This window comes from Cyprinodon tularosa, unplaced genomic scaffold, assembly GCF_016077235.1.
Source record: "Cyprinodon tularosa strain WSP-4 unplaced genomic scaffold, ASM1607723v1 ctg232, whole genome shotgun sequence".
Classification (NCBI taxonomy): domain Eukaryota; kingdom Metazoa; phylum Chordata; class Actinopteri; order Cyprinodontiformes; family Cyprinodontidae; genus Cyprinodon; species Cyprinodon tularosa.
In genome coordinates this window covers 363868-376595 of record NW_024038870.1, presented here as the reverse complement: position 1 = coordinate 376595, position 12728 = coordinate 363868, and the positions used below count along the sequence as shown (strand labels likewise).

The 12728-nt window shown below is 40.2% G+C and overlaps 1 protein-coding gene across 2 annotated transcripts in view; it reads right to left on the bottom strand.

Moving 5' to 3' along the window:
- The window catches only part of cep290 (centrosomal protein 290), a 92581-nt gene that overhangs the window by 45171 nt on the left and 34682 nt on the right, over nt 1–12728 (bottom strand). For both annotated transcript variants that reach the window (XM_038286915.1, XM_038286916.1), the window contains 9 exons: nt 11527–11700; nt 5858–5969; nt 4205–4410; nt 3773–3924; nt 3239–3350; nt 1433–1888; nt 1194–1358; nt 872–979; nt 654–788 (listed from right to left, as the gene is read on the bottom strand). In XM_038286915.1, the coding sequence (XP_038142843.1) occupies nt 654–788; nt 872–979; nt 1194–1358; nt 1433–1888; nt 3239–3350; nt 3773–3924; nt 4205–4410; nt 5858–5969; nt 11527–11700 (1620 nt within the window). The remainder of the gene's footprint in view (nt 1–653; nt 789–871; nt 980–1193; nt 1359–1432; nt 1889–3238; nt 3351–3772; nt 3925–4204; nt 4411–5857; nt 5970–11526; nt 11701–12728) is intronic.

Genomic DNA, 12728 nt, shown 5'->3' with positions numbered 1-12728 from the left:
AGGTTCAAAAATATGGGCACCTTCATCCAGGATCCAGGAACTCATTAAAAGCTACAGGTAACGGCTAGAGGCTGCGGTTTTTGCAAATGGAGGATCTACGATATATTGATGTCTCTTTTTTGCTGAGGTGCTCATATTTTTACACCTGTCAAATTTTGTTTTAATGCATAATGCACATTTTCTGTTAGTCCAATAAACCTCAATTAAATACTGAAACATTACTGTGTCCATCAGTTATTAGATATATCAAACTGAAATAGCTGTTGCAAACACCCAAATATTTAGAAATAAAAATAATTAAGATTAATAAGGGTGCCTAAACTTTTTCATGACTGTAGATGAAATACACAAATATCTAACATAATTGTTTTTAAAGACCAAATATGTACCACTGAATACCATTTTTGCTTTCCTCTAATGAAATTTTACTTCAGACCACTGCATATTACTCCTTCCTTCCCCCATCTCAAGTTAACCTTCAAGGATAGGACAAACAACCGTGCAGAAAGAGACTACTGGGAGGAAACCTATAGTAAATAACAGGGTCTTAACAGTGACATATTTATGAAACATGGCATTCTTTCTTGTTAGGAAAAAATAAATAGAGATTTTAAACAATTGCTGACTGTGTCAGCTGTATATATACTCTTTACCTTTTCGAAACTTTTGCATGTTCCCTGAAGGTCCAATATCGTGCGTACATGCTCTCTGTTTTTACCCAGGGCGATCTCCAACTGATGAGCAAGAGGCAGCGTTGGGTCTGGGAGCGATTCTGCACCTTCATTGAACTAAAAAAAACAAAAAACACAATCATAAAAACCTTGGATAAAAATAAAATAAAAATCATTAAAACCCATTAGTACTGATTTACCTTTTCAGCGCTGTTGAGAATCTCTTTCTGCTGCTTCTCATAGTGGTCCAGCTGGCGCTCCAGCTCCACCTCCCGCTGGTCCCATGCGAGTTGGCGTTCTTCTTGAAGCTAATTAGAGTAAAGAGCTTTCGTTCAGACACTTTGAACAACCATGCTCACTATTAAGGCTCATAAATGTGTGCTATCTTTCTCTACCTCAAATTCAATTTGCTTTGTAATTTTCAGGTGAAATATCAATAAAACATTTTTTTTTCACAGTTCTGAGAAAGTTGGCAGGTTTAGAGAGTTTGTGCTTGGAGACCTATAGAGGGTTTGCTTTTACCGAGTTCAGCTGAACAATGTCCTCCTCCAGCGAGCAAATAGCACGGTCCTGCTCCTCCACGAGTTTCTTGAGGAAGGCGATTTCCTCCTTCTGGACCACCAGCTCCCTACTCTTCCTCAGCTCCTGGAGACGGGCCTCCTCCATCTTCTTATGCCACTCAGTTACCTGTTTCATGTGATGTAGATTTAAGTTGTGCTAATGCAATCCAATAACTGCTCCGTCAACCCCCCATTACTTACCTTCTGGGCACCCTTCACATCCTTCAGGGTTGAGATAAGCTCCTCCAGACATCGCAGCCTCACTTCCAGCTCCTGAGCTCTTCCTTCAGCTCTCCGCCTCTCCTCCTCTGCTCCTCTTCTCGCCTTCTGCGCTTCAGCTCTGTCCTCCTGGAGTTTCAGCATCGTCAAAGAGAACTTCTCCTGCTGCTGGAGGGGCAGCGCCCCGGCAAACTGCCTGCGTAGGGACTGGATGGTGCGGCGAAGGTGTGTGGCCCGATTACGGCCCTCCTGGCGGGCGAGGAACAGCGCTCGCTCGCTGGCATCCAACCGCTGCTCAGCGCGGAGCTTGTAGGCCTCTAGCTGCTGAATGCGAGAGGTGGCGGCCTCCAGTTTTCCAAGAGCAGCAGCCTCACTGAGCTGCAGGGCCACGATGTGCTGGTGAAGCTTCGCTATCAGCGCTTTCTCATCTGACTGTGACTGAGAAAAAAAAAGGTTTGGAGGGGTTTTCTCTCAAGAAATGTCCAACCAACAGGCCTTCTCTATGATTTCTATGAGTGTAATGCTATTAAAAAGTAGATCAATAACAGCCAACTGCTGCGTCCATTCAGAAAATAAAAAGCCCTGCTAAAGTATTGGCACCCTTTTGGTTAAAATCGTACATGATTTCTTTTTATATTTTATCAATAGTAATCTGTTACTGAAGCTTTGTATGGACAATGCAAGAGGGTGAACATCTTTACTAAAAATTTCCATTGCAACAATTACCTCACCGAGCCATTTGTGTTTTGTTTAACTAATTTTGCCAAGCTGACAGTTTGATGGAAAAGTTCCATTATATAACAATTTTTCTTTCTTTCTATCTTTTTATTTTTAGCTTTATGGAAAGGTTAAGGAGACCCCTTCCTGCAAAACATTGACTCAAATATGTATGAATTAGTTTCTCTTTATTCACTTCACTGAGTGCGCAGAGAAGAAGTCGAGACCGTGTAGTCAGAGTTGAGCACACGGCAGACCAGTTTTGAGAAAGAACACAAAATGCAAAGTTTGTCTGAAAACTGTCGGGATTACCCAATGTAACACATCCAGCCTTAACCACCTACAGCACAACCACTCTGTTGAGTTCAAAGATGTACAAAAGGCTCCATTATGTTCGCACAAACATTACACATAGTGTAAAAATGTTTCTTTTGTTGTTCCCCTAAGTTAAAGTTCCATCTCTAATACTAATAGAACTATGACTGTTCAGTGCCTATTAAAGTTTATTGTTTAGTATTTAAAAGGAAACATTTAGAGCAATTAAAAAATGAGGCTACCTTTTCTTCCTTAGCCGGTTACTACATGTAAGACAAATACTTCATGTTGCAATCTATTTTACCAAGGAAAAAAGCTGTTTACATAATTCTTTCTAGAAAAGGCATCTGAAAAAGCAGCTAAATTATCAAGGTTGGAAGTTATTGAAAATCATTCCAAATATTTAAATGCTTAAGATCCAACACACAATTTTTTATTACATGTATATGTCACTTAAACTCATGAATGATTATCAAAATCATTAATGAATAATACATTTATAATATTAATTAATTAATAAAGTAATTATAGCAAAAGAAGTTTAATTATATTTTAAAGTCTAAATGTATAACCTTATATTTCTGTAGGTGTTTTTAAACTTAGGCCTGTGTCATATATGGGGATTTTGAGCCAGTGTCCCACAAATAATGTATTATGGCAACATAAAAGCAGTTAGGACACTTTTGTTTTTCCTTTATTAACCAATTCTTTTAAATATATTAATGTTTAATAATACAAAAACCCGCTCATAGTTACCTGGTAGTCCATTATTTGTCTCCTTAAAGCTTCCACTTCTTTATCTTTGGATCTCTGTTTGGTCTGGAGACTAGACACCTGAGACAAGGCCACATCAGAGACCTCCTGTAGCCTATGGAGAAGAGGACACATACATTACTTGGTATAAGGTCTCTATATTCAGTCCTAACACATAACTTTGAAATTAATTTACTACCATGATGATCATTAGTGCAAAGGTGAGCCCTAAACCTGACGTTTGCAATCTGTCTCCAACAGGCACGGCTGCACCAATCTCAATAATTTACAGTTTTAACAGTAATCTTATGAGTGACTGGTACAGTCATGATATCAGTGAATCTATTAATGTTGATTTCCTACCCAGGCATCCAGATTCAGTCAGGATCTTATCTGCGCAAGGATAGCATAAAACACCCTCTCTTGCAGCAATTCATTTCCTTCAATATGGCATGATTCTAAAGGCAGTCTCCAACAACACCTATATTTCATGATAGCAGCAATCAAATGGAAATTATGGGACACCACCCAACACACTTGGAGACCTCCATGCAAAGCTCGGCCTCTGCCTTCTCCAGCTCTGCAATCCTGGCTCTGTCAGCATCACTAATGGCTCTGCTGGTGCTTCCCGCCAGCTCGTCTCTTAGCTCCCGCTCAATCCGCTGGGCCTCCGCATTCATCTTGGTCAACTAAAGGTTTGATAAAAGTGAGATTTAATAAACAGAGAAAATGAACACAAAGGAGACATAAAACATGATGTGATGAAACAGTGAAAGGTCTGAGTTCAGCAGGAAAGAAGCAAAAGAGGTGACATGGTAAAGTGAACATCTTTCCACACAGACTCTGCAAATCATCAAACAACATGTGCTTATTAGATAATAGGTTCGTGTCCCAAACTATTTGGATTTGATCATGTTGAAGAGCTGCCAGACAGAAAGCTAATCTGTGATGTTTTCCTTGGTCGCTCACCTCAGCAAACTTGGACTCCAGCTCTGAGTTACGCTCCTCCACTTGTCTGAGGGAGTTCCTCATGTGTTCATACATTTTGTGTGCATGCTCGGCCCTCTGCCTCTCGTTCAGCTCCTTCATCTCCAAAGCCGTGATTCGTCTTGCAGACGATATCACCTCATTGTTGATTGATGCCTTGTCTGCCTTGGCCATGCCAGTTTCAGTGCCTGAATAAACAAAACAGATTTTGGGGAGTCGGAACCTTCAATAGATGGATTGCATAAGCTCTATAGTTTCAAACATGACCAAAAATTACCCCAAACACTTTTAATGGACATTACCTTAACTTTACTCAGTGAGTTTTTTCACATCTGGTCACAGTCACCGAGAGGAATGTGATAGCAAAAATGTGGGACTACAATAAGTGATTCAAAAATGTTCCTAGAGACAAAAATCTGCAGTGTTCTGGGAATTTAGAACCAGATTACTTGGGGTTCATTTTTCCCCCAATATTGTTAAAAGCAAAGGACACATTTTGGGGTGACAGTGGCGTCGGATATAGGAGTTTGCCAAACAACCGAAGGGTTGTCTGTTCAAACTCTGGGTCACCTCAGCTGGCTCCTTTCGATGTTACGGAGCAACAACTCTACTCAGATCTCCTGACCATCGGTGAACGTAGATCTTATCTGTTTACAGACTTCATGTTTTCAAATCTCATTTTTTCCAAATATATTTTTTCCATTTTTCTTTATAGTCTTAATATTTTCTTTTTTTCACTTATCTTTTTCTGATTAAGTTTTATTAATTAAATTGTCAAATTGCATTTCACAGATCACATCCTCCTCACTTCATGCCCAATACAAACACTCCCTCTTGACAATGACCAATAAACAATGATGTTGCTACAATCATGCAGAACAATAGAAATGCGTCTCCATAAAGCTCAATCTAAAATAATGGGAATTTGAAAAAAAAAGAAATGTTGAGAAAAGAGTAAATTTAGTGTCAAAATATGGTATTTTGTGGATAAGGTTTTCAAAGTTTAACTTTTTGTAGCACATTTTTACAAAACCTGTTCTTAGCTTGCAAGAATATTGGATATTACGAAACCTCAATTTTACAAATGTCTGCTTTGTTTCTGTTAACTACTTTAAATTCTGGTTGTAAAGATAAACTTAAATGTCTACCAGAATTAATGGCTTTACACATTTTATTGCAGTCAAGAATGTTATGAACTGAATGAGTCCATGTTAGAAAAGAGGGCCGATTCTAATGTTGCTCACTACTCTCATATTTCCATAAAGAATCTCTTTATAACTGCATTGGTTTGACAAAAATGTCTTAACAACCCAAGCGCTGACATTATTATAATAGAGGTTGCATACAGGGCAACAGAGGACATCAGAGAGGCTGTAATGGAACTGATGCAAACACTGCAACCTTTCTGTGTGGGAAACCTAAGCAGTGGCCACACTGAGTGGCATCACTTAAACCCTGCATCAGTTTGGTTTATGACAGCGACATCCTCAAATGCAATCCTTACAATGCTTTCTTTGTTAATATCTCTTGTTTGTTCTGGACTGAATGTCTAAACTGGTTTATAGGTCAAGTAATAGTCAGATTCTAATCAAACAAAACATACAATATGCATTTTTTTTGGTTTATTTTACTTACCGACTGAACCTACGTTATCCCATGCTTGTTCCATGGTATTGAGTTTTTCCTTTGTGATCTCCAGTTCTTTGTTAATGGCAGAGATTTGCTCTCGAAGAGACTCATTTTCGCTCTAAAATTTAAAACAAAATGATGAATAAACACAAAGAAAGTTGAGCAGGCAACTGTGCAAAAGACAGTGACCCAGCAGCGGCCACTTAGAGGTTTTTTAATCAGTTTTAAAGATATTTAAGAATTTCACCATTAATTGACACCCTTTTGAATACTTCCTGGTAAGTTATCTATATACTATATTAATCTATTAGTAAGACTCTGTTTATAATGGTATTCATCTCTATACTCATTCAATAGAAACCCATGTCCTGTATTTATTTTAACCATTATTTATCCTGCACTTGCTGCTATTACACTTCTGGTTAGACCTAAACTACATTTCGTTGCCTTGTACCCGTACCTGTGCAATGACAATAAAGTTTAATCTAATCTAATATTGATCTGGACAGCATCGGTTGCAGCATAGCATGATTGTGGATAAAATGGTTAAATAGGACTGGAAAACAAATACAAGTTTTTGCTCTGACCGTATAAAGCAAGTTTTGTTTCCTAATTGTTGAAAGCTAAGAACGTGTTGTGTAAATGAAAATTTAAAAGAAAAAAACAATCCAGAAATAAAAACTTTTAAATATATTTTAGGTAAAAGGTTTTTAGAGTAACCTTCTTTTCTTTTTTCTTAAAGTTTAATTTATTTTTCATATTGTACATCATAATTTATGTTTTATAGATGTTATATGTATTTTATTTTTCAAATTTATTTTTTCAGATTTGGTTTTATAAATGGCCTACGACAGACTGGCAACCTGTCCAGGGTGTTTCCTGCCTCTCACCCAGTGGCGGCCGGCCCATAGGGGGCGCTGGGGCACCGCCCTCCCTGATAAGAAGAGAGAAACGTAAAATATATTTTTAGAAATTAACTCATAAATGTCAGTTTTACTCTCTAGACTGTGTACCTATAAGCAAAACAAATTATATAAACTACATTTCCCTATCTACTGTCATTCATTTGTGGATTTCCACAGACAGACTCCTACCGTCTCTGTCTTGGGGCGCTGATCAGACTGACCCACATTTGCAGAGAATCTGTCAATCATGTACTATTGCTAGGTGAATTTAATGGCCAATCAGCGTCTCGGAACTTTATGGTCTTGGGGCGCTGAAAATACTGCGCTTTTACAGGCTTCTGAACCCAAGCGCAGGTGCAGACAATTAGAGGGAAGATGGCGAATGTAACGAACGAGATGCAGCTTCCACCAAATTCGGTGAGATCCTTATTTATCTACCCGTTTGCCAGAAGAACATCCCTGTTGTAGGATATGAACATTTCATGTCATGGTTATTGTGACTGTGACGAATCCACCTCGTCGCTTAAAATAACCTCTCTAAATTTGCGCGCCACACACACATTCCTGTTATACTGTGCTTGTGAGGACCAATCCGCTGGCGCTGAGCCCAGTAGCTCCATGAACTTAAAACACACAAGCTGTTCCTGGTTACCTGCTGGCGTATTGAGGGTGCACACTTAATATTTCAGTGGGGTTAGCCGTGTGTGTGTGTGTGTGGGTGTGTGGGGGGTGTGGGTGTGTACGTGTTTATGCTACGGGGACTTGTCATCTTCAGTCTGGCGGGTTCAAACCCAGTTTGGTGTAATTGAATAAGTCAATGAATCTGTGTAAAAGAATTAAGTTGTAAAAATTATTTGTTTTTGTACATCAATTGTCTGAGAGAGCCTGAGGGTAGGGGCTTAAACTATTTAATGAGGGCTGTGGGAAGAAAAGCGGCAATTTTTGTTTTCTGTTTCTTTGTTACATTGCTGGTAACTGGAGGGAGGCTGAGGCCCAGAGTATCTTGTACATGTTTAGTTTCTTTTGCACCCTGTTTTGAGTTTTTGAGCACAATAAATCACCAACACCGGTAACCCGACTGAGCCTGGATTCTTGGAGGCCAAAGAACCCCGTCACAGTGACCCAAATCATCACTGTTACTGTTATTATATAGTAAATTAAATCATTACTGTTAAATTGTATGTATTGTCCAATTGTTTATTTGAATTCTTATTCCGGATTAGTTGGAGACATACACTAGGCTATATCAGCCCCACCAAAAATATTTTTCACCAGCCGCCACTGCTCTCACCCATTTTTTTTTTTTCTTATTCAAATTCCTGTTTAAAAAGTGTGTCCCTTGCCAGAAACATAATGGAACAAAATTCACTCTACCAGATTTTCCACACAATAAGCCGCTTCTTTTGTCCCACACTTTTTGAAGCATACACCTTACACAAAGGTGCGACTTTTGTTTGGAATTTTCCTAACCACTAGGGGGCAGAGGTCAAAGTTGGAAATCAGAGAAGAAAGGGCTAATTTTCATTTAGCACAAGCTAACAGCAGGCATGATGGAGAACAAATGTTTTGAATTCACAAACATTGCAGCGAGCCAACAAGTTAATGGAAGCTAGCATTCTTCTTCATCCCTACTCTATGACTGATATGTAGAGCTCCCCCAAAGGTTTGGTGTGGGACAGTTCAGTAGATATTGGCTTACAGCCCGGTGCGGCTTTATATATATATATATATATATATATATATATAAAAAACTGTTTTCTCACCCCTCGTGGGGTGGTATGTGTCATCCTCAAGCCCGGGTCCTCTACCAGAGGCCTGGGAGTTTGAGGGTTCTGCGCAGTATCTTAGCTGTTCCTAGGACTGCGCTCTTCTGGATAGAGACCTCTGATGTTTTACCTGGAATCTGCTGTAGCCACTCTCCCAGTTTGGGGGTCACAGCCCCCAGTGCTCCAATTACTACTGGCACCACTGCTGCTCTCACTTTCCACATCTTTTCTAGCTCCTCCTTCAGTCCTTGGTATTTCTCAAGCTTCTCGTGTTCTTTCTTCTTGATGTTGCTGTCGCTTGGGATTGCCACATCTATCACTACTGCCTTCTTCTGCTGTTTGTCGATCAACACGATGTCTGGTTAGTTAGCCATCACCTGTTTGTCAGTCTGGATCTTGAAGTCCCATAGGATCTTAGCTCGGTCATTCTCAACTACCTTAGGAGGTGTCTTCCATATTGACCTTGGAACTTCCAGCCCATACTCATGGCAGATGTTCCTGTACACTATGACAGCTACCTGGTTGTGGCGTTCCATGTATGCACGTCCTGCCTGCCTTTTACACCCTGCTGTTATGTGCTGTATTGTTTCAGAGGCATCTTTGCACAGTCTGCATCGGGGGTCCTGCCTGGTGTGGTAGACCCTGGACTCTATTGATCTTGTACTGAGTGCCTGTTCTTGTGCTGCCATGATTAGTGCCTCTGTGCTGTCCTTCAGTCCAGCCTTTTCCAGCCACTGGTAGGATTTTTTGATATCAGCCACTTCTTCTATTTGTCTGTGGTACACGCCGTGCAGCAGCTTGTCCCTCCATGATGGTTCTCCTTCCTCTTTCTTGTCCTCACTTTCGGTTTTCTCCTGCCTGAGGTACTCACCGAGCCATTTGTCTTTGGGGGCCATCTTTCTCATGTACTCCTGGATCTTAGTTGTTTCATCCTGGACAGTGGTCTTGACACTCACTTTTCAGGACCTGCCTTACTCTTTGTAGGTATTTAGCTGTGGCAGTCTTTCTTGCCATCTCCTCGTGGTTTCCGTTAGCCTGTGGCACCCCAAGGTATTTGTAGCTGTCCTGAACATCTGTTATGTGGCCTTCTGGTAGTTCAACCCCCTCGGTTCTGATCATCTTCCCTCTCTTTGAGACCATGAGACCGCACTTGTCCAGTCCGAATGACATCCCAATGTCGTTGCTGTAGATCCTGGTAGTGTGGATCAGTGAGTCGATGTCTCGCTCACTCCTGGCATACAGCTTGATATCATCCATGTAGAGGAGGTGACTGATGATTGTTCCGCTTCGGAATTGGTATCCGTAGCCAGTCTTTGTGATGATCTGGCTGAGGGGGTTCAGGCCTATGCAGAACAGCAGCAGGGATAGTGCATCACCCTGGTATATGCCGCACTTGATGGTGACTTGTGCTATTGGCTTTGCATTGGCTTCCAGACTTGTTTTCCACAGCTTCATTGAGTTCTTGATGAAGGCTATTAGAGTCCTGTTGATCTTGTACATTTCCAGGCATTCCAGTATCCATGTATGTGGCATTGAGTCATAGGCTTTCTTATAGTCAATCCAGGCAGTGCACAGATTTGTCTGCCTGGTCTTACAGTCTCGGGTGACTGCTCTATCCACTAGTAGCTGGTGTTTGGCTCCTCTGGTGTTGCTGCCTATTCCCTTCTGGGAAGGGTGCATGTATTGAGCCATGTGCCTACTCATCTTAGCCGCTATGATGCCTGACAGGAGCTTCCATGTTGTACATAGGCAAGTTATTGGCCGGTAGTTGGATGGGGTTGTTCCCTTCTGCGGATCCTTCATGATCAGGATTGTCCGTCCTTGGGTTAACCATTCTGGGTGGGTCCCATCCATCAGCAGTTGGTTCATTTGTGCTGCAAGGCGTGCATGAAGTGCGGTTAGTTTTTTCAGCCAGTAGGTGTGGATCATGTCAGGGCCTGGTGCTGTCCAGCTCTTCATACCTATATATATATATATATAATTCCAGTTTAAAAAAAACAAAAAACTTTACGGGTGCGAATTATAATGAGGTTTGTTCAATAGTCAGGAAAAAATGGTATGTGAAAACACGAAATGGTATGTGAAAAGCTTGTGCAAGTTTAAATTGGTTTCAAATTCCACAATTTTCTCCCAATAGTTATCTGCCACAGAGCGAGCTTCAAACTCGACCTCAAGGTATTTATTAACATTAGCGAGCTTCTAGCATCACTCTAGGTCTCAAAGTTCCTCTTGGCAGAATTGATACCTGGTTGGTTCACAATGACCATGGTTTACGCTGAATCCAAGAATTCTTGATGGGGTTTAGCCATTAAAGAAACTTAAAGTCTGCTTTATCCATTCCAGCTCCTGTGTTCAGATCTAAACCCTATTGGAACATCCAAAGTTACAAAGTTTAGCTGTTGACTTTAAGCAACAAAGCATAGCTTTTAGCCACCAGGGGGGATTTTACCCCACCGAAGGCTGCTGGCAACATTGCATCGTAAACATTTACCGTAACAGCCACCCTTTATGTTTTCAGCAGACTTAGAAGTTATGGAGTTACATGTGCAAAAAGGCCCCAATCACTCCTCTAGGTTAAATCCTAGATCAGACAACAAAAAATATGACGCTCTAAGTTTACATAGGTGAGTTATGTATCGATACGAACCAAGTGTTGTATAAAGGGGTGTCCAGCTTTTTCATGTCTGATACTATACCAACATTGCAGCTTTAAGTAGTTGCCTGAAATCCTTGTTGACCCAAAACAATATTAGAAGGAATCAAACACACTTTTATTACTTATTTTGCAGTGTTACACACACAAAAAAAATGATCAAGTGATATTATTGAAACAGGTAACAACAGTCTTACATGAACTTTAAACAGGAACGGATAGAAGAAGCATTTAGTGACTCCAATAGCTGAAGACTGGGACGAACCACAACTTCAACACAGTCATGCATTTATTGAAATGGTCACTTTTGTTTAAAGAGTAAATAATGGAGTTTGTAATGTGTCTTATTACCTCTAAATGCTCCATGTTGGTGGCTCTCTGTATCAGGAGGCTGTCCTTCTGGAGCACGTCTCTGTATTTGACTGTCAGCTCTGTGTATTGCTTATTGGCCCTCTCCAGTTCTGATGCTGGCACGCTGTCATCCAAGGCCTTTTGGAGGGCACCTATCTTATAGGCCGCCATTTCCTTTAAATAAAAAAACAAGAGGGCGATATTAAAAAGACTACGTGGCAGTAAGAAGAATTTTACCAGAGATTTTTTTTCTGTAATTCCCAAATTTGTTGATCATCTGAGTGTGTCTGCAACTCCAATTAATGGAATGGTAATGACCAGAACATTATATAACAATGAAAACAATTTATTGTAGATATTGATGATATTTATCCATTTTCAAAGACTCATTGTCTTTTAACTGAAAGCTAAACCAGGATTTTCTCTGGCCTGTTTCTGTTAAAATGGAAAATTAATATTATTTGTGGAGTGACGGCCTAGTGGTCATAGAGCTCGAACAGAGTTCGAATAGAGTTCGAACCCCACTCCAACCGACTGGCTCTCCTAGCAAAGAGCTCCCTGTGTGCCCCCACGATGGCAGCCCATGCTCCTCAAGGGGATGGGTTAAATGCATGAGGTAAATTTCTCTAATGCGAGATCAATAAAGTTTAACTATTATTATTTATCTCTATTTAGAAGATACCAAGATGACTGTTCTTCTCCATCATAAAACATAAAAACTAGTTTTACAAACAGTGTGAATTCTGTATTTTGTAATCTTCTGTGTTAGTATATTGATGTGAATAATTAATCACTTAAATTTTGTTGTGTTTATTAATAAATGGAAGTTCAAATAGTTAGGATATTCCACTAGCAGTATCAATGCTGGCACATTTAGAGGGTAGCTGCTTGTTTCAGAAAAGAAGAGGACAACAAATCCACCCTCCCCACCAAGTACGTAGGAACTGAAATTAAACCCAAAAGGATTTCTTGTACACGTAGATGTCAAGTGGACAAATTTCTGAAAACACTGACTGTTAGGAGTAAAAGCTTTCCTTTGAACTGGGATACATGAAAAAAAAAATGTATTTTGACTTTTTCTTCCCTTTGTGAACAAATGCAACACGTTTGATTTAAAGTTAGATTTGGCTTTATTGCAGCATGATTGGCTTTTTGTTAAAAACAACCTTTTTTTTTTATTTCAGTGCAGCACTGAGGCGTGT